The sequence below is a fragment of the Dermacentor andersoni genome, chromosome 1 (genome assembly GCF_023375885.2).
Source record: "Dermacentor andersoni chromosome 1, qqDerAnde1_hic_scaffold, whole genome shotgun sequence".
Classification (NCBI taxonomy): domain Eukaryota; kingdom Metazoa; phylum Arthropoda; class Arachnida; order Ixodida; family Ixodidae; genus Dermacentor; species Dermacentor andersoni.
The window spans coordinates 372,563,331-372,587,632 of NC_092814.1; the positions used below are offsets into that span (position 1 = coordinate 372,563,331).

A 24,302-nucleotide genomic window follows, 5' to 3' on the forward strand; every position below is an offset into this window, starting at 1 on the left:
GGGCGCCTCGACGAAGATGACGAACGCTCTCTGGCTCTCGAGCTGTCGGCTGAACTGGCCAGTGCTGCATTATCCTTCGTAAATACTTTGTAAATAATTTCCAGTTCTTAATCTTTCGTATGCGTAACAATATGAAACATTTAAGCAATAAATGCAAACAATACAAAAAGGAACTGCATCAAGACACGTATTAGCTAAGTACCGTAAGCACTAATCCAACATTTTAGCATAATACCATAAGTACTAATCAAACATCTTAGCATAACTAGATCAAGTGGATCCATTTTAGGGTACAAAGTTTTTCTTTAGGCTATACAGAGATCGAACATTTCTTTCTTCATTAGTGTTAGTATATCTATATCTCTTGCATAGCATGCGTTTAAGTGGCATGTGTGTTGAACCCTTTCTGTACCATAATGTGTGCGAGAGAAGGAAATTTCAAATGGCGGTTGGTACCTAAAGGGATACAACGCTATGGTTTCCTTTAAACTTGCTAGGTCTAAACACTTTTCAAGTTTGCCAAGTTGAGTGTTTTTATACATTGTTAGTAATTTATGGGCGTAAATTTTGTCTGATTTTATGATTTTATGCTTACGAAAAAGTAGATCCGTATGTTCTGGAAATGGGGCGCTGTCAATAGACTGTAGTGCTTTTTTCAGTATTAATGTAAGTTTATTTAGGTGTATAAGTTTGGTGTTTCCCCATACTGACGTGCAGTAATAAAAGTGGGAATTCAACAAAGCACAGAGTCTTTTTAACATTAGCTGGAAGAATGTGGTGACAACTACATAGCACATCGGCAGCTTTACTTAGTAGGTTTATTTGGGCTCATTCCAAGATGTGCTCCATAAAAACGACTCCAAGTAATTTTACTGATCTTTTAATGGTGATTTGGTTAGGACCTATGTTCATGCACCCAGTTGCTGTTTCCATAGATCCCTGTGGACAAAACAGGACACACTTTGTTTTAGATTCATTTAGGTTAAACCTATTTCTTTTGCACTATAAATATAGTTGCCGACAAAAGGCCGTAGCTTTAGGTACTTTTTCTTTCATATTTACACCATCTATAAGGACTGAGCAATCGTCTGCATACATAAGGTACTGGCATTGATCAATAATTTGTACGATATTGTTTATGTAGAAAAGGAAAATATTGGGCCCAATATGCTTCCCTGAGGAACTCCGGATTCAATGGATGTCAGCCTGGATTTATCTTTAATTCGACATATTGTAGGCAGGAGTTTAAATAGCTTTTAATTAGTTGCAAAGCCATTCCTCTAAAACCATAGCATTCTAATTTATCGAGTAGTATTAAATAGTTGACTTGATCGAATGCCTTGCTGAAGTCTAAGAATATACCTAATTTCATGTTCTTATTTTCGAAGTTCTGCAGAATAGCTTTCTTTTGAACGAGGAGTGCAGTTTCAGTACTTCATATTTTTCTGAAACCATGTTGACCATCAGTAAGCAGGTTGTGCTTTTAGATAAATTTTCTTTGCGAGCGTTAATCACCATTTCTAGTCCTGTTGAAAAAATAGGCAGTACAGATACAGGTAGATAATTGCCCAACTTGTTTTTATTGCCATTCTTATAAATCTGTTACTTTTGCTATTTGCATTCTACACGAAAAAACACCTGACGTGAGGGACAAATTGTATATGTAAATTGATATCAGCACAAGTAAATAAATCACATACCTAATTGGCTTAATTGGAAGATCATCAGTGTCTTGTCTGCAGCTGTTTCTTAGTCCCTGAAAAATGCAAATTATTTTGTTCACACTCATTGCGTGAAAAAATACTTATTGTGGTATTCTTGAAATATTATTTTTGTTTCTGCACAGTATGTACTAGTACTGATTGCTGATTCCGGCGGAAAGGTCGTTGAAACAATTGCAAGGTCTGTTCCTGTCACTGCCGAATCTCCAATTGTCAGGTTATCAACTGTTGCTTTACTTCTTTTGCCATTCAAAAGTTAGTTAAGGTTCTTCCATAAGATGTCACTGTTTCAAAAACAATTTTTGTCGAACATATGGTTGTAATAATTCTCTTAGGCTTTCTTTAGAATTTTATTAAGCTTATTTCGAAACATTTTATAGTCTTTAAATTGTTCAATCCTTCGGGATGAAAGAAAAGTATCAAAAAGTTTTTTGTTTTGTTTGATTAGCTTCATGTGGTCGCACGTTATCCATGGTTTGCGCCGCTTTTTTTGCTTGTGATGCATGTGTAAAGGAAAAGAACATGTGTAATGCTTTTTTAGAATGCTCAAGAAGGCACTATTGCTCTTGTTGCTATCCCCTGCTGCGTATATTTGGTTCCAGTCAACCTGGGCAATTTTTCGCCTAAATATGTCTAATGTATGTGGCGATATTTTACAATATGTTGTCTTCGGCCATACATGGGTCTGCAACTCTTTGTGTCGCTTAAGTGTGCAGAAAATTGGCAAGTGATCAATAATGTCACAGTTTACAACAGCAGATGCGATTTTTTCACTAACAAAATTAGTAATGAAAAGGTATAGTAGAGATGCTGTTAATTTAGTTACATGCATTGGAGTGACCATTCTGTAATATCCGCCCATCATGTAGGACTGTAGTGGTGTGTCTCCATGATATATCAAACTCCCCAGTGGTTTGAAGTCACGATGGTGTTTGTACATTTCCAGCCTCGGACAATGGTTGTGTGGCATACGTGCTGAAGACGAGCTTTGGCACGGCCCAGGGCAAGCTGCTGCGCACCATCTTGTTTGGAGTCAAGCGGGTGACAGCCAACAACCTCGAGACCTTTGCTTTCATCCTGTTCTTGCTTCTGTTCGCTGTTGCTGCCGCCTCCTATGTCTGGATCAAAGGTGCTTTTTATTTTATTTTACTTTTATTGTGATAGCAACTATATGGGCCCCCCAGGTGCATTTCAGCCGCTGCTGTCGCCATGATGTACCGTATAAAGTACGTGTGTGATAACATTGTGGCCGTGCGCAGTATGCTGTGGGTGCGAGTGAGAGGGTGAGCCAAGGATGGTGGTCCGAGCTTGCTTGTGCAAGGGCGGAAGGCGGAGAGGAAGTACACGTCTTGCATCATGTGCAAGGCACCTGAGGGGCGTTCTACTCTGGCGGCGGCTCCATGTGGCGTTGCTGAGTGCGGCTACATGGGTGCTTTCTTGAAACTTCATAAAGCAATCTTCATGTGCAAGAAAAATCTATCGGTGCCTCTACTTATGTGCATAAAATATAGAATGTCATTGTCACGAAATTTTGATATAACGAAGACAATTGCCAATGTTAGCTTTCGTCATACAGTTGACTCATTACAACGGACTTTGATAATCTGACAAAAAAAACATCCGTTTTATCTGATGTCTGTAATATCCGAGACGCTTTACTTCCGAAACTTTCATCACGATGTCTAACAACTTCATTGCAAAGAGTGAGCGAGGAACGTCCAAAGTAAACAACAAACAGAAAAAGTTGCAGTTCCGCTAGAAAGGTGAAGCATCGATTGTGATAGCAAAGTAAGCAAGATAAGCGCAGCAGCAGCAACGAGCGAATTGACCTTTGTACTGTGTGTCGCTTCAACGTGAACTAAACGTCGAAAGCACAGCATATATGAAGCTACCTACACTGGGGGGTGCACTTTGTGCACATCGCAGATCGCTTTGAAGATGAGGCCCGCCGGGCATGCACTTTGTCCACATTGCAGATCGCTTTCAAGATATGGCGGCCACGCCATTAGCAGCAGCCACCGGAGTAGAACCCCCTTTTCCCCTCGCCTCCCCCTTGTGCCTCGCGTGCGAAAAACAGCGTGCTTCCGCCCCGCTTTTCTCCCTCTCTCGAGCGCAAGATATTGAACCCTTGCAAGTCAGTTGCCAGCTCATTTTGACGTGGCAAAAGTCCTTTTTATATGCCCAATTTGGACAAAAATTGCTGCTAATTTCGTCCACTGTAGCCGATAGTTCGTTGTAGCACGGTCCGTTAAAAGTGAACTTCGTTGCATTAATAAAATAGGCAGACCAAACTAAGGTTGAAATATGGTCCGTTACATTCAAAAGTCTGTTCTACGTGGGTCCATTGTAACGAGCGTAGTCTAAATTGATGTTTGACTGTCATACCTACTTGAAATTTCAGGATAGTTGATTCTGTAGCTGTGTTTTGCATTCGCTCGTCCCACAGCGTAATTCACGTCACGAAGTTCAGATATCACGCGTACCACCTTGAATCTACAATGCTGTCACCTTAGGCTACCATATAATCTCGAGTAACGGCTGCACTGTTGTATTGGCTGCACCCCCTACTTGGCAGCCCAAAACTTGGAGAGAAAAAAATAAAAAAAATAAATTCCAACCCAGAAGGAATTGTGTTCGGTGCTCTGATGCTGTGCATGCATCAGTGAATCTATGCAAACAGCAGATGTGCAGTGAAAGCTGCACATCTCATCGCTGTGAAAATGCGTGGAAAACTTGTGTTCATTCAAATATGCGTCAGCCGATAGAGGGCTTTCTGTATGCGTGTAGCAGCAGTAACGAATCACATTGCTAGTTTTTTCATTTTTCATTCATCTCTTTTTCTTTACTTCTGCACTGCAAAATGCAGTGTTATAGCTATTTGATGTTGAGATCGCTCCTCTTTACAATGGTATGAAAATGGTGGCATTGCGTCAACGGAAAGTAGTGCGCTCGACGGTGGGAATGCAACTCCCGAGGCTCTATTTCCTACCTGATTTTTGTCAACAGCACACCAGAAAACTGTGATTTTCTTAACTTCTATGTGACCTTTCTTTCTAAGATTTCCCCACACCTGAGGACCATTAAAAAAAAGAAAGAAAGAAAAAAGAAAAGCTGATTTTTCATTTGTCTACTGCCGCCCACCTGGGGGAGAACATTGCTGGTGTATAGGGGAAAATTGTCTAATAAAGAAAGCCACTTGAAGTGTTGGTATCTTAAATGTCAAGAAAGCATTTTATTCTATCATACACGAAATATTGTATTTACTCGTGTAACGCTCACAATACGACACGACGCGAGCTTGTGCACCTCCGCAAGTGTGCGAGGCTAGCTGCGATAATGCCGTAGAGTGAGCTCAGCATGTTCATATTAAATAAATGCTGTTTGCATTTTGTGAACGCTGTCCTCACTTTCTTGTATGGCCTACATTTTATGAAAGTTCTTTTATTTTTTCTGGCTTCGGACATTCGGGGGTCAGCTTAGAATCGGGGCCAGCCTAGATTCGAGTAAATATGGTATAAAACAAAAATATAGTTGTCCTCCTTCACGTCCGATGGTGCAGGGTATCCATGAGCGGCATGCAAGGTCTTGAAAGCGGCATTTCAAAACATTGATACCGGGCAGCCATTTTTGCTTTCCACTTTGACAATCGCAAAAACTTCGGAGCATGTTCAAAAACCACTGCCTGGCAAAAAAAAAAGCGAACTGCTTAGGAAGCAAAAATATAGTTCTCCTTTTTCACGTCTGATAACTCAGTGTTTCCATGAGCGGTACGAAAGGTCTTGAAAGCGGCTTTTCAAACCATCAATAGTGCGCTAACAATGGGCGCAGTAGGGAAAGAGTTTAGCAGTGTTCTGTAAATTTAATTTGGAGCTTTTAGGCTTCATGTCCACATGCGAGCTTCTACCGTTCCTACCAATAACCACACACAAAACTTGGTAGGCATTCGCAGTAGTTGCCATGGCTGATCACCAGAGAAACCTTACTCCACTTCACATTCGCTGCTTTCAGTGGCCCATACTCACGATCGCATGTTCAAAATCTATGTCATCTTTTATGTGTGGATGAACATATAGAGAGATAGCTTCTAGCAACAGCATGGCACCAGGCATTCCGTGGGCAACCAGCATGTCTCAGCAGGTGACTAAAATTGTGGTTTGGTACCAAGTCAACGAAACGCATTGCAGTGACTGTACGGCACTTTGAAAGCAGTGGAACCACCTCGACCATGAAAGTGGGGCCACAGGAAATGCTCGAATGGTGGCAACCTGGTTCAAGGTTGCCATGTTTTCGACATTGCGGGCTCACGGATCAGGCCAAGAAATTGAACAATTCGCTGTATGGCACTGGAAATTTCAGTCGCCATTCTACACTACTGCTGTGCAGTTTATGGCAGCACCGGGGAAATTTAAAACAATCGACCAGATCTGAAAATTTAGTTGGCAACTTACCGTAGTTACCTGATTGTAGGCTGGCCCCAATTTTAAGCTGACTCTGGAAAGTCGGAAGCCAGAGAAAAAAAAGAAAATCTTCCCTCGAACGTAGGTCGAACCAAAAAGCAAGGACAGTGTTCACAAAGTAAAAACAGCATTTATTGAATAATGAACATGCCGAGCTCATTCTACGTCATTGTTGCTGCTAGCCTCATTTCTATCTTCCTTATCGCTGTCATCTTCAAATAGTGCACTATCTTCAAACAGTAAATGCTATCCTCGTTGCGGTGCACGCAAAAAAACATCTCCCATTGCCCCCTCCAACGACGGACATCTTTTCTCATCGATGCCGAAGTCATGCCCGGCTTGAATGCTTGACGATGCTTCTACGGCTAGCACAACTTTTCGTTTGAAAATGGCACTGTAGTGGCATCGCCTGTTTGGTGCCATTATGATAATGCCCCACTGCACACCGATACCATAGAATAAAGAACCAGCTCTGATACGACACAGGTCAAAATGGTGACGTCGCTCGTGTACTTCAGTTGCCTTCTGGCATGGTTAGTAGAGGCTGCGATTCTCACTTGTCTAGATGGCGCTAGCTATGCATCATATTTATCAATTTCATATAAAAACTGGTGCATTTCTTAAAAACATCGAATCTAAGCTGATCCTGGAGTTTGGTACGTGATTATTTGAAAGAAAAAAAAAAAAAAACCTATTGACCTAGGTTCGAATAAATATGTTACTTTCCTCTGTATTTTTTTTTCTGTGTTACTTTGCCTGCTTCATGCACAGACCACGGATCCTGGGACACTAACTTTTCAGAATTTGTAAATTTAAACAGATGCGAAAATTCCGGTCATATACTTCGGTTCTCGTATAGGCACGACTGCTTGTTCTCAATGTTTTGCACGTGTGCAGCCTTTGAAAAATGTTTTGATTATAGTGAGGATATTTGCGACTTGCGCTATAAACGGGCTATGCTGTATATGTGCATGAGCATAGTTGAGAGTTCTGTGCACTCCTGCTGTCCTTGTTTCTTTGTGAGCAGTGCAAGAGCTACAAGATCTCTACCATGCCAGCCATGTGAACTGATTGGTGGCATGCCTTCCTTCTCGCTGTGCAGGCACTGAGGACCCCACACGCAACCGCTACAAGCTGTTCCTGGAGTGTGCACTGATCCTAACTTCTGTGGTGCCGCCTGAGCTGCCCATTGAGCTCTCCCTGGCTGTGCACACCTCATTGCTTGCATTGACACGACTCGGTCAGTGTCCTTCATTAATTCAATGGGGCAGGCACAATGGTCGCAGGCTAGCAACGGTTCAGAACTAGAAACACGACCAGAAAGAGTTGAAAAAAAGAATTCATTGGGTGAGCCCAGGAAGCCAAGTAACACTTGTCAGATCAAATCCCACTGCTCAAGCATCTATTTATGTGTGTGTTGTGCATGCGACAGCTTTCAGCTATTCTCAAATAGATAGGAGAACATACTGCATTGTTTGCATTGCGCTTACAATATGATTAGACAGGCCTGTCTCACCATGTAATTGGCACAGCCTTCATCAAGTTTATGATACAACAAGCGCATCTTGCACAAGCACAGTAACATGATAACAGTGATAATCCCGTCGAGACATCAGTAGCAAACACGTAAAATTATTCACATCCTTATGCTTAACTCTTTGAGTGTCACATTTTCTTGTGAAATGTGTTCCCTCATGGCTACATTTTTTATTATAGATATTCTTCAGATAACCATAAAAAATTTTAATGTGTGCAGTGTTATGCAAGGTTTATTGCTGAATACAGGGATAAGCTAGCATAACTAATTGTTTACAAATCTAATAAAATAGTCAAATTTAATAAACTGGCTGAAAAACACTGCTGCTTGCATACGCAGTTTGCAAGCAAAGCAAGTGGGTTACTGCTAGGTTTACCAACTGTCCTGAATTCAGCTGGCAGTCTTCTGAGTAAATGTCTCGACTTCCGACGTGGCCCAGTCGGAGATGGCCAAATGTCCCTACTTTTGCTTTTTTTTTCCTATGGTGAGTAACAATATATAAACCAGCTTTGTTTCTTATAATGCTTGACAGCTCGTTTGCACATTCTTCTCTTTTGCCTTGTCTTGCATTGTCATTAATATAAAGGCGGTCTTGTTTTTTGTCATGGTTTTAGTTCTGCTGTATGCCCTAAGCGTTGACAATGGCTCTCTCTTTGTATTGGTAGCTGTATTAGCCAGGCACCTTCCTTGTAACCCCACAGGGGCATCTGCATCAGCAGGCGTTTGGTGTGTTGCGACACCACTACCCGATCACGCAAGGGTTGGCTCCTCCCGCATGTAGTCATGCGTGGCTTAGCCGTGTCCGGGGAAAGGGGGATCCTGGGGGTTGAGCCAATGCTGGGTGTTTGGACCTCTATGGGCCCCCGGCAGAGGCAATACGTCCCTTTGGCCTCTGCTTCACATAGATGGCACCTCCAGACTAACACACCTGGAGAAAAACGGCAGTCACCTTTTTCTGTCCTCCTTCCTAATCTTTGCCTTTCTCTCTCTCAATCTTTCCTGTCTTCTACTCACTTCTTCTCACTTCTACATTTCCAGGTGGCAAGGGTTAACCTGGTGTAGTTATCCAACCTTGGGCATTTTATATTAGTAGTGGTAGTAGCTATGTACAGCAGGCGTCTTAGTTGCTTTCAGGCTTTGTAGCGTCCTCTTGTTGGGCTCTGTGGTGGGTGGCTAGCATAGCTACTGAAATGATAGTTATTTTTATGGCTTTCTCATCTTTATGGCTTTCCCAGCTCGCTGATCACCCTCTTTCCAAGAGAGGATGCACTGATGACTCCCTGAAACCTTTTGGCCAGACCAGAGAAATGTACCCGAAGTACCATGTCCTAAAGCTGCAAGAACTCTATCACCATTTGTTGTTGCAAAGTCTCTTACTGAGAAACTGGGTCGCAGTTACAGGGTCACGAGAATGGCCAGCGGTGATCTGTTGCTCGAAGTCAGTGACAAGAATCAGTTTGAGAAACTGTCCGGACTTTGTGAAATTGAAATTGGCAAAATCTTCGTCTCGATGAACTGAACTGTTTTCTGAACAGTACACGTGGAATCGTATCTGAGCAAGCTCTCCCAGACTTGAGTGAAACAGAGTTGCTTGAGGGCTGGAAGGAACAGCACGTGATGAATTTCCAAATAACGATCATGTGGGATGACAAAGAGATCGCCACAGAAGACCTAGTTTTGACCTTCTGCACAAGCACTTTACCGGAATATATTGAGACAGGCTATCTGAAAATCCAACTTATACCCTACATTCTGAACCTGCGCCACTGCTTTAAGGGGGGATGGGGCAATGAAACCTTTTTTTTTTATTTATGGGAATATATTGGTGAAATTTTGCATGCAGGTGTTATTTGTTATGCTATCATAACTGAAATTAGTTTTGTGCTATCTATTATAATTTTCGAGTTACAACAATTGACAGCCTTTAATGGTCATCCCCAAATTAATTAATAACACATAAGTTGACCAGGATTTTTGCATCCGCGTCTTTACAAAGGCCCATTCTGTGCAATAAAGCTATTGGTTTATTTTTTAAATGCCGAAATGAGCATAAAAATATTTTTTTAACTTTCCTATGCATATTGTCTTAATAACAACTTTTGCAAAAAACCCATTATAAAGTTTTTTTATGAGGCGCAGTTAAAAATGGACAGCTTTATTGCACTCGTCAATGTTTCAGGATCTAAGTGCAAAAGACAGTGATTTTGTCTTCATTCGTTGTGAAATGGCACTGGTATAACTGAAAGCAACTGCACAAAAATGAAAGCTGAGAAAACAGTGCTCAAAGTTTTATTTGTTGTAAACATTTAAATCTTTACTTTGAGTACCTAAAACCCGCCTGGGACGTAGTCTTTTGCGTGCGAGGACACATTTTCTTTACGTGTTGATATAGTTTTTCGCTTTCTTGCAGCAGTTTTGTGCACCTTAGTTGCCTTTTTGATCATCGTGCATCTATCAGTCGTGCAGAGGTAGATGACAGGACATTCAAAATGTCTGCTCTTGTCTCTCATTGCGCAGCCTCTTTTTTTAGTGAGAGTTGGAGCTGAAATCCGCAGTTGAATATTTGAAGCAGAAAACTTCTGCTTCGCCAGTGTCGTGTTGCCGTCACGACCACACGCGGACGCACTGTCACCATTGCTCGCAGACGTGTTTTCAGCATTGCTCAATGACACGCGCTCACCATCGCTCGCGGACGCGCCGTCATCATCGCTCGCAGACATGCCGTCACCATAGCCCACGGTCGCGTTGTCAGCACCGCGCACGGCCGCGCTTTCCCGGTCACCTACATGCGCCGGTCGTGCCTCGTCAACAAGCTCGGCGGCATCTGCTTCTACGAGTATTCTCCCTCTTTTCCACGCCTTTTGTGGTCTTCCGTACACGTGGGCCGTTCGGAACTTGATTCCTTTGGGGCTCATCACAGAAAACGTGCATGAGCTGCCACAATGGTCAATCACGTTGATCGGAATGCACAGCTCGCTGCTGCGCAAATGCACGTGAAAGAGGTTCGCCACCAATTCAAATCTACAACAGCCAATAGGAGCGTGCCCTGTGCTCCACGTGACTACTGCGCCCAATCGCAATGCCGCATTTGCCTTTTTTTTTTCGCCTGCATTTGCTGGTTCATTTCTTGGTGGAGAAATACGTCGCTCCGGCTATCTTGAGTTCCAATCTCCTCATTACGATGATGCCAAAATGGAGGCTGTGTCAACAGATAGCCAGGCAATCCGCGATTGGATGGGGCCTTCTGAAGCCAGATTTTTTCAAAATTTTTGATGACAGCTCTCTAGCAAAGTGCTGTTTTCTCCATTTCTACCATGTATTTTGTTATAATATTTCACCACATGGTAACCCGCCGTGGTTGCTCAGTGGCTATGGTGTTAGGCTGCTGAGCACGAGGTCGCGGGATCAAATCCCGGCCACGGCGGCCGCATTTCGATGGGGGCGAAATGCGAAAACACCCGCGTACTTAGATGTAGGTGCACGTTAAAGAACCCCAGGTGGTCAAAATTTCCGGAGTCCTCCACTACGGCGTGCCTCATAATCAGAAAGTGGTTCTGGCACGTAAAACCCCATAATTTAATTTTTCACCACATGGTAAATAAATGTCCATGGATCGCGAAAAAAAATAAATCTGAAAATAAAAATGTTGACAATTTAACCACTTCAATTGCCCCGTCCCCCCTTATGTGCCAGTGATTTGGTCACAGCTCTCGGAGCTGCCGGGGCTGCACCACACGTGCAAAGTGCGCGTCGCACGACCATCCTGCCGACCATCCGACAATTGTACTGAGACACACAACTGTGCAAACTGTGACGATGATCGCCCTGCATACTCCCGGTCATGTCCTTCTTGGAAGAGGCAAAAGGAAATAATTACGCTAATGATCAAGGAGAAAATTTCCTTTCAGGAAGCACGAAAGCATATTTCCTTCCTCCATACTGCAGGCGCGTAGGAGGGGTGACACGACAGCAGACTTCGGCATTGGCCTGGCCCACAAAGAGCGTGGCCGCAGCAATGCACCCCCCCCCCCCCCCTCCCCCGGCAACAGCAGCCAGTGCTGCTGCGCCGTCGTCTCTGAAGGAGGGCCTTCCGACCTCTGGGTTGGTGGCCTCCAAGGCCATCATTGATGGAGAAGTGATTACTTCCCCATTGTCCTAAATCTTGCAAAGCAAGATGAATGCTCTACACACGTTCCATCAGTATCTATTCCCCAAACAAATGGGTTGCCTTCGAAACGACGTATTTCATGGTGGAATGAGGAGGTAAGGAAGCCTGGAAAAAGCAAAACAAGGCTTGGAATCTCCTTCACAACTGCCTAACCATAGACAACCTAATTAACTCTGATATCCCTGCTGAAATATGGATCCATTTCCGTGTAGGTGGTTTTCACAGCAGAAGCAGGTTCTGCATAGAGCTTGTCTGTGCACTGTGTCTGCGGTTCCCTGAATTTCTTCAGGTGCATCTGAAAAGTCTTATGATGCAGGCCACGATGGGACACGTTCATCGCTGCCCAAAAGTCATTGAGGGCTGTTTGTCCTTTCCCTATCTGTTTTGTTGCCATAATGGCTCTTATATTCATGTCAAAGGCCATTGAGTCATCCTGATGGGCAGAACTCCACGAGCTTGCAACTACTCCACAATTTAAACATAGCAGCTCAAGCTTTGTTGCAAGTCCAAGTTGGGTGCCTCCTTGAACCTTCATCCCAGTCGCAAAGCACCGCTGGCATGGAGTCTCAGATAGCAGGTCGCCTAGGGCATCCATTTGCACAAGGAGAAATTTTTTGCCTTCACTTGTAGCGGTGGCAGCTTCGGGATCGCGCTCCATTGCTTGAAATTTTCGCTCCGTCGCTGACATAGCGGCAAGTCCTCGTTGCACAGCAGCGAATTTTTTATCCGCAGCCTCTTTCTCTCACACGTCAGGAAACGTGTTTTCAAGTGCACAGTGGACGACGTGATCGCACTGTCTGAGGCAGATGAAAGAGGATGTGGAAGCCGCTGTTGATGAGCACTAGACACCAGGCGCACTCGTCACGACAAATTCTTGCGCTGGTGTAGCAGGAGTCACGTTGCTAGAAGCGTCGACGCAACTATGCTCTTGCGTAGACGAAGCATAAGCTGCCCCACTGCAACCATCGGTGCGATCATCGTCGGTGCACGGAGCTTCGCCATGCGGGCGAGCTTCATAGAACGCTTCCTTGCACCGAACACGTCTAGCGTCTTGAGTTTCTTTGGGCACATCGGGGCCGACTGCACAACAATCGGCAAGCTAAGCGCAACAGCGGTCTCGTAAAGACAGTTGAAACTTGGAGAATATGCGAACGGCTGCAAAGATAGATGATGGCAAGCAGAACACACAAAGGGCGGTGGCGATGTAGGAGCCGAAGCAGATGATGGCTGGACGCACTATGCAGGAGACCACTACATCATCGCACGCAGCAGCCAATGGAAGTCGCGGGCTCCCCAGTGTCCTTGTGGAGCGCGCGCTTCGCCCCATCTCAGCTTCGCTTCTCTGCCGCGGCAAACTTGAAAGCTCTCGCGAGCCCTCCAATCATGAGCGATTTACGCCTCTCCCGCGCTGTCGCCGCCGCCACGAGAGGCGGGGAAAAAAAAGCACAAGAATGCACGAACAAAACAACACCGAAATGGCGGCGTTCAGGGGAGCAGTGGAGAAATGGCGTTCGCGCCAAGTAGGGGTATTTTGAGTACTCGTTCGTGTTCGAGAGCTGCCGCGGCTCGTTATAAACTTTATTTGAAATAGTTTCACGATGAATTAGACGTTGATATTTACAGAAATAGTAGTTTATAAGACATACTGCCCAAATATGTGGTTTTCCAAAAATAAACTTTTTCGCGATTTTTCGGTTTTCAAAGGCCGCGTCCCCCCTTAAATAAATTAAGTGGGCAGACAAGGATGGTTTTAAACTAAACCCTCAAAAAAAGTATGTGTGTCCGGCTCTCTAACAAAAGAGGTATACTCCCGGACCCCGTAGTAGATCTCAATGGAGGACGGCTGTCTGTGAGCAGTGCACACAATTTCAGGGATCCTTTTAGACAGCAAGTTAAGTTTTGTCCCACACATGAAGAATCTTAAGGCAAAATGCCTCAGGACTTATGAACTTGCTGAAACTCATGTCACGCACATCGTGGTGAACCAACAGGAAATGCCTAATAAGCTTGTAAAACAGTCGAATATTATCACGCCGTAACTACGAGCCATAGTCTATAATTATACTAAGCATAGTTCTTTGAAAAGGTTAGATCCTATTCACCACTTAGGCATCCGCCTTGCTACAGGTGCCTTCAGGACTTGTCCTGTGTACACTTGTACGTTAAATCTAACGAATGGTCTTTATACTTCCAAAGAACATATTTAAGCTTTTCCTATGCCTTGAAGGTAAAATCAGCTTTAGACCATCCATGTCATTCAATTATTTATGACCTGCACACGGCCAGGCTGTTTGGCAACCACGCAGCCACTAGGCCTCCTCTGTTTCTCTGGTTGGAAGCACTGTCCGAAGAAACAGGCGTCCCTCTTCTAGAGAATGTCTTAATGGCTCCTACTCGGCTTCCACCGCATTGACAGTGGCAGACCATCCACTGTGACATCTCTTTCTTAGAAATATCAGAATGGGCACCTGAGGCACATATACATTCGCGTTTTCTTGAACTTCTGGAGAAGTTTTCCTGTGCTGAATTGTACATAGATGCTTCTAAGTTTCTTCGTTCTGTTGCTTACACAGCTCTAGGACCAACATCTTTAATATCTGGTACATTGAATTCACGTACATGTATTTTTACAGCAGAAGGATATGCAATACGCAAACGAATCTCACTAGGGCTCAGGCATGTACTGAGGATTTTTTTTCGAGGGGGGGGGACCCAACCCAAGGTAACTTTTCTATGCAAGTGAGGGGGGTGGGGGGGTACCTTTACTAGTACAAATGTGAATAATGCCCACCATCCACCATTCGCCATAAAAACGCGTAAACCCAGAAAAGAGAAATGAAATAAGGCGTATTTTACAGGTACGCCTGTGCGATACAACTGTCCTTTACTTGGTAAACAAAGAGCCACGTCAAATGCACTCGTGCCGGAAGAACACTGACAAGAACAAGTAAAGAAGCTAAAGTGTAAAATAAAGATTACTTTAGTAGAATAGAACTTAAAAAAACACCGGTTGGCAACAAAGGCACATTGACCGCGTGGCATTGTGTTACTCTGCCAGCCAGTCACAGAAACAGATAAAATCGTCATCATGCGGCCTTTTCAAAATGGCGTCATACTTGATACCTCCGGAGCGTCTGCATTCTTGAAGAGTCTTTTTATCGGCGGAAGCAATGAGGTGTGCAACAGACATGGACTAAATGTATGGAGTCTGAGCATTCCACTCTTCAAAAGTCTGCGGTGCAGTTCATTTCACTGCTGAACCTATTTTACTCGTGAAACTTCACTGCCAACTGAAGTGAAACTTCACAACAAATGGTTGTAGCGAAGCAAGCATGTTATTTCACTTCAATAAAGAATTAGGCATTCGCCATTGCACTATAACAGGTGAGGGAAAAGATAAAATTACGTGCTAGTAATATTATTTTTGTAGTTACCGCCTTATTTCGGTAACAGAAAAAGCTTGAAGTACGAATTGTTTGCAGCCTCGTGGAGGAACAGTGGCTGGTGGTTATGAGGGCGTGGGCGGGGCTTCACTGCAGACTTAAGTTGTATCAGACTGTAGTAGCGTTTTTTGAATTAGCTCTGGAAGATTTATACAGAAATATATATTTGCGGAACAATCACAGTTCTTTTGGATCCCTTGTTTACTGCTCTAACAAGTTAAGCACCACAACCAACTCGTATTGTTATTTGGGAAGTTACGTAATGATGCGTGGCTGCCAGTCACGTACAACCGTGTATGGTGCAGGAAGCTGCGATTCTACACGTACTGCGCCCACCGTGGAAGGTTAGAAAAACACCTACATAAGCACAGCAGAGAAGTGGCTACGTTAGGCGGCTCGAATGATACCTGTATAGAAGCGTCATTCAGAACACACGGAATTGTCCTCCACTTCCGGCGGCGTTTTCTCTACTTCCTTATTAAATAAAAAGATGTTGATCCACAAATATTTTCATAAACAACGGTTAAATTTAATTTTCGCTTTTCCTTCCTGTTTGGCTGTTGCCTTGGCTCTCTCCCTTAGTACATTGCTTAATTTCTCAAATCTTGTTTCTTAATTCTTGGTTCTTAATCTTAATTTCTCAAATCTTTCTTGTTTCCAGTGGGCAATTTTGCACGAAAAGAGCTGTACAATTAGGGAAAAACCAAAGGAGTTAACGGGTGACAGTCATATTGCCTATGAGTTTAAGGGTTGTTGCAGGGTTTGATGATGGACGCTGTGTCGCATTATTTTATTTTCCACCTTAGCTAACCCATATCACGGGTATAATGTTCCGAGGATCTGTCAGCATCGCGGCGAGCCGTCACTCGAGGAAATAATGAAACAAGATGAAAAGTTAAACGCAACTGGCATTTTCTCTGGCCGCAACTCGTTCCACATGCATACAGACCAGCTGACCCCGAACTGAATCCCTTCCCTGGTCACTGGATCAGTCTAAATGAAAAAGGTTGAACTAACGAAGCAACAACAATGTGCGTGACCGTTGAATAGACGGTGACAACTAAAAGCATCTCAAGTTAATCGCGCGGGCACCGCATTGATGAGGAAACTGGCCTTCACGTCCCAGGAGACGCCAATAACTACAACCATCCAAAAGGAGTGAAAAAGGCAGCAAAATTTTGACCGCCGAATAGCTGTCAAGTCTCAACATTGATTTGGTGGCGTTTAGGAATGTGTGTGAGAAGTGTTGGCGTGGGCGGCAGGGAGAGGGTATGCGTCTTAATTTCGGGGGGCCCTGGCCCCACCTTGGGTCCATGCCTGCTAGGGCTATTGTGTTCACGAACTCATTGAGTGTAGTCCGAGTCCATTAAACAGCTCAGCTTATACTGGTAAGCAAGTCATCATCCTATGCTGGGTACCTAGCCACATTGGCATAAAAGACAATGAAGCTGCTGGTGAGAACGCTCTCTCAGTAGCCCTTACCGACAGCAACACAAGCATACCCATTCCAGTCACAGATCTTAAACCATACTTTCGTCATAAGCTTGAGAACCACTGGCAGAAACAGTGGGATACTCGAGTATCCAATAAATTGCACATTATCAAACCCAAATTGGGGCATTGGATATTGGAGAAAATATCACAATACAAGGAAGTGCTCCTTTGTTGGTTAAGAATGGGTCATACCTTCTGCACCCACTCTTACCTACTGACTGGAAGTGATCCTCCTACATGTCGAAGGTGTGGTGACAGCCTTACAGTTCTCCATGTCCTTGTCCAGTGCAGGGAAGTAAAAACTGAGTGTTTCTTCATAGTCACAAACTGCTTTTTAATCTGAGAACAGTTTTTAGCTTTTTAGGTGAAGTTAGCATCTTAGAAATAGTTTGGCCAGGTCATGTGTAGCACAGCCTCGCCTTTGAGGCTGTAGCTGCAGTGGCATCAGTTTTTACAGCACCGGCCTCTCAGCCCTTTACTTCAAGAGCCCTGTGGAGGCAGTAGGGCTTATATTGATATCGTTATACCACTTCTTCGTAGCAAAACCTTTATACAGTCTTTATCATGAGACGTGATCGTTATTTTGATGCTTATATATTTTGCACGGTGTATAGCTACTCGTTCTTAGGGCTCTTTACAGTCACATTACATCTCCATTTTCGACTCAGTTTAATGCATAGAAAATTCATACCATATGTCATGACGCTCTTTAGCCATAGCTGGCCCTTGCGCCATTAAACACCACACATCAGCTTCCTTGTTGTAAATCGCAGTCTGGTAGGGCTAATAAAAATTCTGAGCAAGCTGCACATAGTGACTCTTGGCACTGCTAGCCACCCTTCCTGCTGATTGTACCAGAACAATGTTTGCAGGGGTTTACTGCACGGAGCCCTTCCGGATCCCGTTTGCTGGCAAGGTTGAGATCTGCTGCTTTGACAAGACTGGGACACTCACCTCGGACAGTCTCGTTGTTGAGGGCATTGCAGGGCTCAAGTGAGTTGCTTGATTTCTTGTTTCTTTTGTGTCACGGCACTATTGAACCTGCCGAGACAAAGCACGACTATTGTGAGCTCTCCTTCAGTTCCTAAGCCAAAGTTTTGCCCATTCTATGAAGCATTGTACAAGCCATAGTATCTGTAAATGTTCACACAAAAAGACCAAATTGGGGCTTGATAGTGTAAATGGGGCCTCCAAACTTCAGTAAAGATGAATATTAACGTAAGCTGTTATGTATACAGTAGAACCTCGAGAACTTGCCATTATGTACGTTTTCCCGGCACCAACGTTCACAGTCTGGAACACAAGAAATGACCCAATAGAGTTACGCTAATTTTTTATCAGTTCATATGTTCCTGGAAAACATAATTTTTCGGCACTAAGTTCAGTATGTCACCAAACTGCAATCCTATGATACGTTTCCCGGCTGCTATATCCCATGTAAACAAGAAAATGCGTGAGGCATGCGTGATTGAGAACAGTGTATGGCTGCCCGCTGCAGTAGCTTCACCGCAATACTCGTCCGCCCATCTCATGCGAAAATGGAGGCGTGCACTCAGTTTCTCATTTCGGTGCAAGCAGATCACCTCCTGGGTGATTGCATGCTGCATTCACAGCTATTGCTGCCAAACCAATATATTGCGGTAACCGTCTTTACCTATCTGTTTTACAGCGCATAACGTGTAGTACCATTGATAGCATACTGCACGCTTTTAGTAGGTGTTCACTGCTGCAGGCGGCGCGATGTCGGCATCATGTGTCTCTTCGGCAGCATCTGGCATCTGGCGTCGCCAACCAGCTTGATTTCGTTTCAGTTTCCCGTCACCCTCCTAAAAAAACAACCAATAGGAAAACAACAAAACACGTCTCTGACCGCCGGAGCACCACCAGCTCGAGGCACATCGGCGTCGTCTCGTGTTTTGTGCCGCAATGATTCATGTGATACTTTGCATTATGTAGATGTCAACAATAGTTGAGTCTGTCAAATATTTTTCGTTACTTTGGATCATACGTTTTCCTAGTTAGTATGTTTTTACTCACGTTTTTCTTTTGTTTTCAAAACTTATGAATGAGGCTATACTATAATACATTTCTGCCATAGCAAAATCTTAAGAGCCTCGATAAGGCAGGAACAGTGCAGGCATTGATGCCATCTTCAAGTTACTGCATTCTGGTGTCATAGATTTTGACAGTTCTTTTAGCGCGATAGTGTTTAGCAGCTCGTGTCGCAGAAAATTCGGCGTCAGCGTTCAGCATCCGGCGTCGGACGTTGTTTCAGCAAAATGATTTTCCAACCACACGTACCAAGGCTGTTAATGTAACTCAAGGAATTTACTGAACTAATTGAATTTCTCAAGCTAAAATACGTGGAAAAAATCCTAAACTACGACTTACACACAACCTACCGACATGATAGCTCTCGGATTGTAATTTGAATATACGAGAAAACAATTCTGTTATGCGAAAACTCAACCAAACCCCTTTGCCAGCATTATTACAATGCACAGATCGGACACGGCATCCGCCATTTGCGCACGCTAACGCTTAAATACCTCGGAGTCCACGGAGCAGCATGTCCAGTTCCTTGAAACACTTTCAGATGCCGCTCGCCTCCGCCGCATCGCGGCCACTGCAAGAGGCTGCGTTTCGACCAGAAAGCCTGCCTTCGTGCATAGCGTTCACCACGAGCGTTTCCCGCTAAACATTATGGTTACATACGCTGCAGTTGCCGGGAAGTGTGAGAACCAGTGAGGGATCTTTGATTGCTATCGCATTCCACTTCTATAGGCGAAGCTTAAGCATCCTCCAAATTTTTGCTACATCTAAATTACCTAAAGGCCCTGCACTAGAATGGCCTAAATGTGGGAAAACGCTTTGGTATCTGTGATGTTACACTGACATACAGTTCTTGAACAAATCAAAAAACCTTTTTGTGCTTCAGTAATGTTTTTCTGCCAAATGAAGTACAGTAAAGCCTCGTTAATTCGGATTTCACGGGACTGAAAAAAATTTTCAAATCAACTGAATGCAGAATTATCGAGGGTATCAAAAAAAGCAAGCGAATGCACACTGCGTCAACATGCTTTTATTTATTAAATGAAGCAGCAATTCCTGTTTTCTATTTTGCGCAATATCAGTGAGGAAGCCGCAATTCTCGTTATCTAGTGACTGATTAGCGCTTGTAGTGGAGTAGGCCTCGTAACTTCCTTCCCAGCACGGCCGCGCCGCACTTCTTCCTGAGACAGGCTTTTTCATTATTGTGCGCACATTGAGATTATTTTTTCGGCAGTTAGCTGGTCGCTAACAGATTGTCCATGACGATGTAGCCGGTGCTCTTCATCCTCGACAGGTTTGCACTGAGTCAAAACGAAACTAGTGTTTGCTGCAAATTCTGCGGACGAAACCGTGGATAAAATCTCGGCTGCTATCGACGGAATCATGGATGGCTACCTTGCAGTTCTGAAGACGCACAGCCGAAGTGTGCACCGAGTCAAAGCGAAACTACCATTTACTATCACTACAACGGTGGACAAAATTGCAGTCGCTATCGGTGCGGTCATGGATGGCGACTACGCAGTTATGAAGGCATATGGCCGATGCGGTGTTAACAGCAGGGGTACACGCAAGAATAAAGGCTTGAAAGGCACATACAGGGACAATGCGTTCTGGCGTTGCCGTCATTCACGTGCGATTTCCGCTGATGACTATGGCGATGCAGACTCTGCAGCTTCATTTCAGTTGGACGCTAGCTCCTTTTTTGGTCATTTGCATCACACATTTCCGGTGCTCCGCAGTCGCTGAGCTTTCAGAGTTGTCCGAAATAATCGATGTGCGGCCAAATGAATGCAAATTAGCAAGAATTTGTATTAAACAATGCATACGCCTGCTCCAGGACCAGAGGACGAGTCCGAATTATCGGATTTTCTGAATTAATGCGGTTTTACTGTAGAGTGTCTTTCTTTTTTTTTTATATCAGATGTAGCATGCCTTCAAGCATCAAGGCTTTCATGTCGTGGTGCAGGGGGTTTCCCGAGATCTGTGCTGTCACGGAGGCACCTGCTGAGAGCATCCAGGTATTGGCCTCGTGTCAGTCCCTGGCCCAGCTGGATGATGGCCTGGTGGGCGACCCCTTGGAGAAGGCTACGCTCACTGCCATTGAGTGGAACCTCACAAAGGGTGGGTAGGGCTGTGCCAATACACACAAACCTCGTTATAACGAAACAGAATATAATGAAACAATGGATGTAACAAAGTAAATGAAATCCCCATTGAAATTTTCATAGAGATCCATGCATTTAAAGCCTTGTTTTAAGGAAGTGAAATTCCCCTGCCAATCAATATAACGAGCAATCGTATTTACTCGAATCTAGTCCGGCCCCAGTTCATCCAAAGCCGGGGGGGGGGGGGACTAAAAAACAAACAAACTCTTGCCTTGAAGGTAGGCCAAACCAAAAATGCGAGAACAGTGTTCACAAAATGAAAACAGCATTTATTGAATATGAACATGCCAAGCTCATTCTACGCCTCTATCTTCCTTATCATTGTCATCTCCTTGTTGTGGCCGGCACACGCAAAAAACGTCTCCTGTTGCCCTCTCCAACGACAGACATTTTTGTCATCAATGCCGAAATCCTGCCCGGCTTGAACATTTGACGATGCCTCTGTGGCTAGCACAACTTTTCATTTGAAAGCGGCAGCAAAGTGGCATCGCCTGTTCGGTGGCATTACGATAATGCCACGCTGCATGCTGGTACGACACAGGTCAAAATGGCAGCGTCGCTCGTGTACTACACTTAGCTACTGGCGCAGCGAGTAGCGGCTGCAATACTGACTTTTCTAGATGGGGGCGTGCTGGCTATGCATCATATTTATCGATTTCAATTAAAAACTGGCGCGTTTTGAAAAATTTTTGAATCTAAGCCGACCCTAGAGTTTGGTATATGATTATTTGAAAAAAAAAAAAAACTATCGGTCTAGATTCTATTAAATACGACAGGTTCATCTCCGAAGCCAAAAAGTATGTGACCATTGTGCTTCAAGTACATCGATTTTTTTTCGGGGTTCTGCACTCATTCGCCGCGGCGATTCGAAACTTTTGTGTCCCTGCGTCGAATACAGATTCGAGCAACACTGGTCTTTCTCACCGCTGTGTGTAGCTGCGTACCTGTGCACAAGCAACGACTATCACACTTCTCTGCCGACCCGTCTCCAGTGCTTGCCTGGCTGCATGAGCCACACCACACTGCGTGGCTAGGCAGGGTAATGCGAAAGGTTAGTGCATTTATATCTACTGCGCGGTGCGCCGTGCAGGCAGCTGGGCGTGGCCTCCAAGATCTCCCTGGCGCGATCTCGGAAATCACGCCCTGGCCGTGTATTCACTTCTGTCTCTCCCTGTGGTGCAACGCACAGTCTGGCAGCTGAGCGTGCCCTCCGAGATTGCATTGGCACTGGTCTCGGGGGCCACGAGCCATAGTTTGCTTGCTTCCTCGATCCCACGGTGGAGCACTCCGTTGAATGCCACGTGCTGCACGACCGCGACAAGTCAAGTGGAAGGTGGACGTGAAAGACCATCATAATTGAATAGTTGGCAGCTCTCTAAAGGCTGTCGCGTCAGGTGCTAAGTCACGTGTTGCACACGCCAAAGATTATTTATTTTTTTTATTCAAATTTCATCACATGCGTGGCCGTGTAGTGGTTCCGCAGGCCACAATGCTGTCTTGTTATTTCCATGTTTACAGTGATGCACCCCACTGGGCATATATCTTGCTGTTAGTGACAACAATGGATATAGTAGTAATGAAGTAATGGACATAACCAAGTGATTTCGACTCTCCCTTCAACTTCGTTAAAATGAGGTTCGAGTGCACTGGAATTGAATGGCAAACATTCAAATGATTCGATTTGCGAATCACATATCTACTACAGTCGATCCTGGATACATCCGACGGCTCGCGGCTGGTACGTCCCTTCGTTCTCGGCCCTTTCCCTCCGCCCTCCGGCCCCATTGTCGGTGATTGCCAACACTACACAGATGCTGTTAGTTTCGAAAGTGGCTTTCAGCTTTCAGCACGTCTGAGTCCATTCCTGAACATGTGTAACTGTGCGAGCATGGAGGAAATGCGTTCAGCGTGTACCCACGAATGGCAAGCGATGTAACATGCGTGCCTCTGCCGCAATGGTAATTCTGCGAAGTGTGGACATGGCACGTGGTGTTGTTTTCTTTAATTCAAACAGTAATGTGAAGTTCATTCAAGTGAAGGTTGGGATCAGATTCATTTGGGCCACTCGTGGAATCCTAAAATTGTGTTTGCAGAAAGCCCTTGTCCACAAGAAGACAAATTTTGTGGTGCAGCATCACCAGTTTAGCATCGAATGCCCGGCGCCTATCAGTGAAAAGATGGAATGTGTTCCAGGCTTTCTTGTGCAATGCATATCGGACCAGGTGGCCTTTCGGGTTCTTGAAACAGAGTGACGATCTGTGGTCGTACAATGAAACCTCGTTACTACGAACACCAGATCAGCAAACTTTTGAGAAATCCCCTGCCGGCTTCTTGTGGTTTCAATGTAAAAATATCTCAATACTGCGAACTTCACAATACCGAACTTTTCAGAATAACGATCGTTATTCAGTTCCCGTGTCATGTTAACATCACCTCAGTACTACAAACTAATATTCAGAAATCTGGTGACTCTTGGATTTCCATGTATCCTACGACAGCCAAACAGTAGGCTTGCAGGTGACACTGCGCAGAAAGTGGACACCGCGGTGCACAGATTTGGAAAACCTGAGACGGCGCTCATTAAAAAAAAAATGCAGGAGATAATTTTTTTAATCTATTGTGGAGGTGACGACTCATCGGGTTTTGTGAGCGCATGCTCTGCACAGGCAAGTGTTGCTTAGTAACAGAGGCGCATATCTTCCTTCTTCTGCCCTTCTTTCTGCTCACACCTCTTTCAATCGAGCTTCTTTCTACAGCCATACCAGCTATGCGCGCAGCAAAATGTAACTTCTGTACTCGCGGGGATGCCACATGGTCGCACTTTGGACTTTCTGGACGGTGTCATCTATGCGCACTTGCTCTTTGGAATAATTCAGGTGTTCACCTCGAGTGAGGCAGTTGCGTAGTGACCACGGCAAGGAACGTGAAAAACAATCAAACAACAAGAAACATTGCGCTTCGGAGGCAACATGGAGCTTCTTTTTTGTCGGTAGTTTTTCAGCATCAGCATCTTCTTTGCGCATGTTACTCTTATTATATGGTGCTTTGGTGGTGTGTGGCGGCGGAATCTATGGAAAATAGCAATAGCACGGGCCGAGAGCCAACAGCAACGTTTTCATGGGTAGCTCAAACGGTGACTACTTATGAACTGGTGGGTTGAGAAGCAGAATGGTTAATTTTGGCGCTTTCACTGTAACGACCTTTCAGAATAACGAACGATTTTCAGCGGTCCCCTGTGATTTGTTATATCTAGACTTGACTGTAT

General features: G+C 44.5%; 1 protein-coding gene across 2 annotated transcripts in view; it reads left to right on the plus strand.

Annotated features, from left to right (window-relative positions):
* LOC126516509 (endoplasmic reticulum transmembrane helix translocase) overlaps positions 1-24,302 on the plus strand; it is a 278,190-nt gene that overhangs the window by 116,261 nt on the left and 137,627 nt on the right. For both annotated transcript variants that reach the window (XM_050166639.3, XM_055063942.2), the window contains exons 8-11: positions 2,668-2,850; positions 7,281-7,418; positions 17,693-17,813; positions 20,839-20,993. In XM_050166639.3, the coding sequence (XP_050022596.2) occupies positions 2,668-2,850; positions 7,281-7,418; positions 17,693-17,813; positions 20,839-20,993 (597 nt within the window). The remainder of the gene's footprint in view (positions 1-2,667; positions 2,851-7,280; positions 7,419-17,692; positions 17,814-20,838; positions 20,994-24,302) is intronic.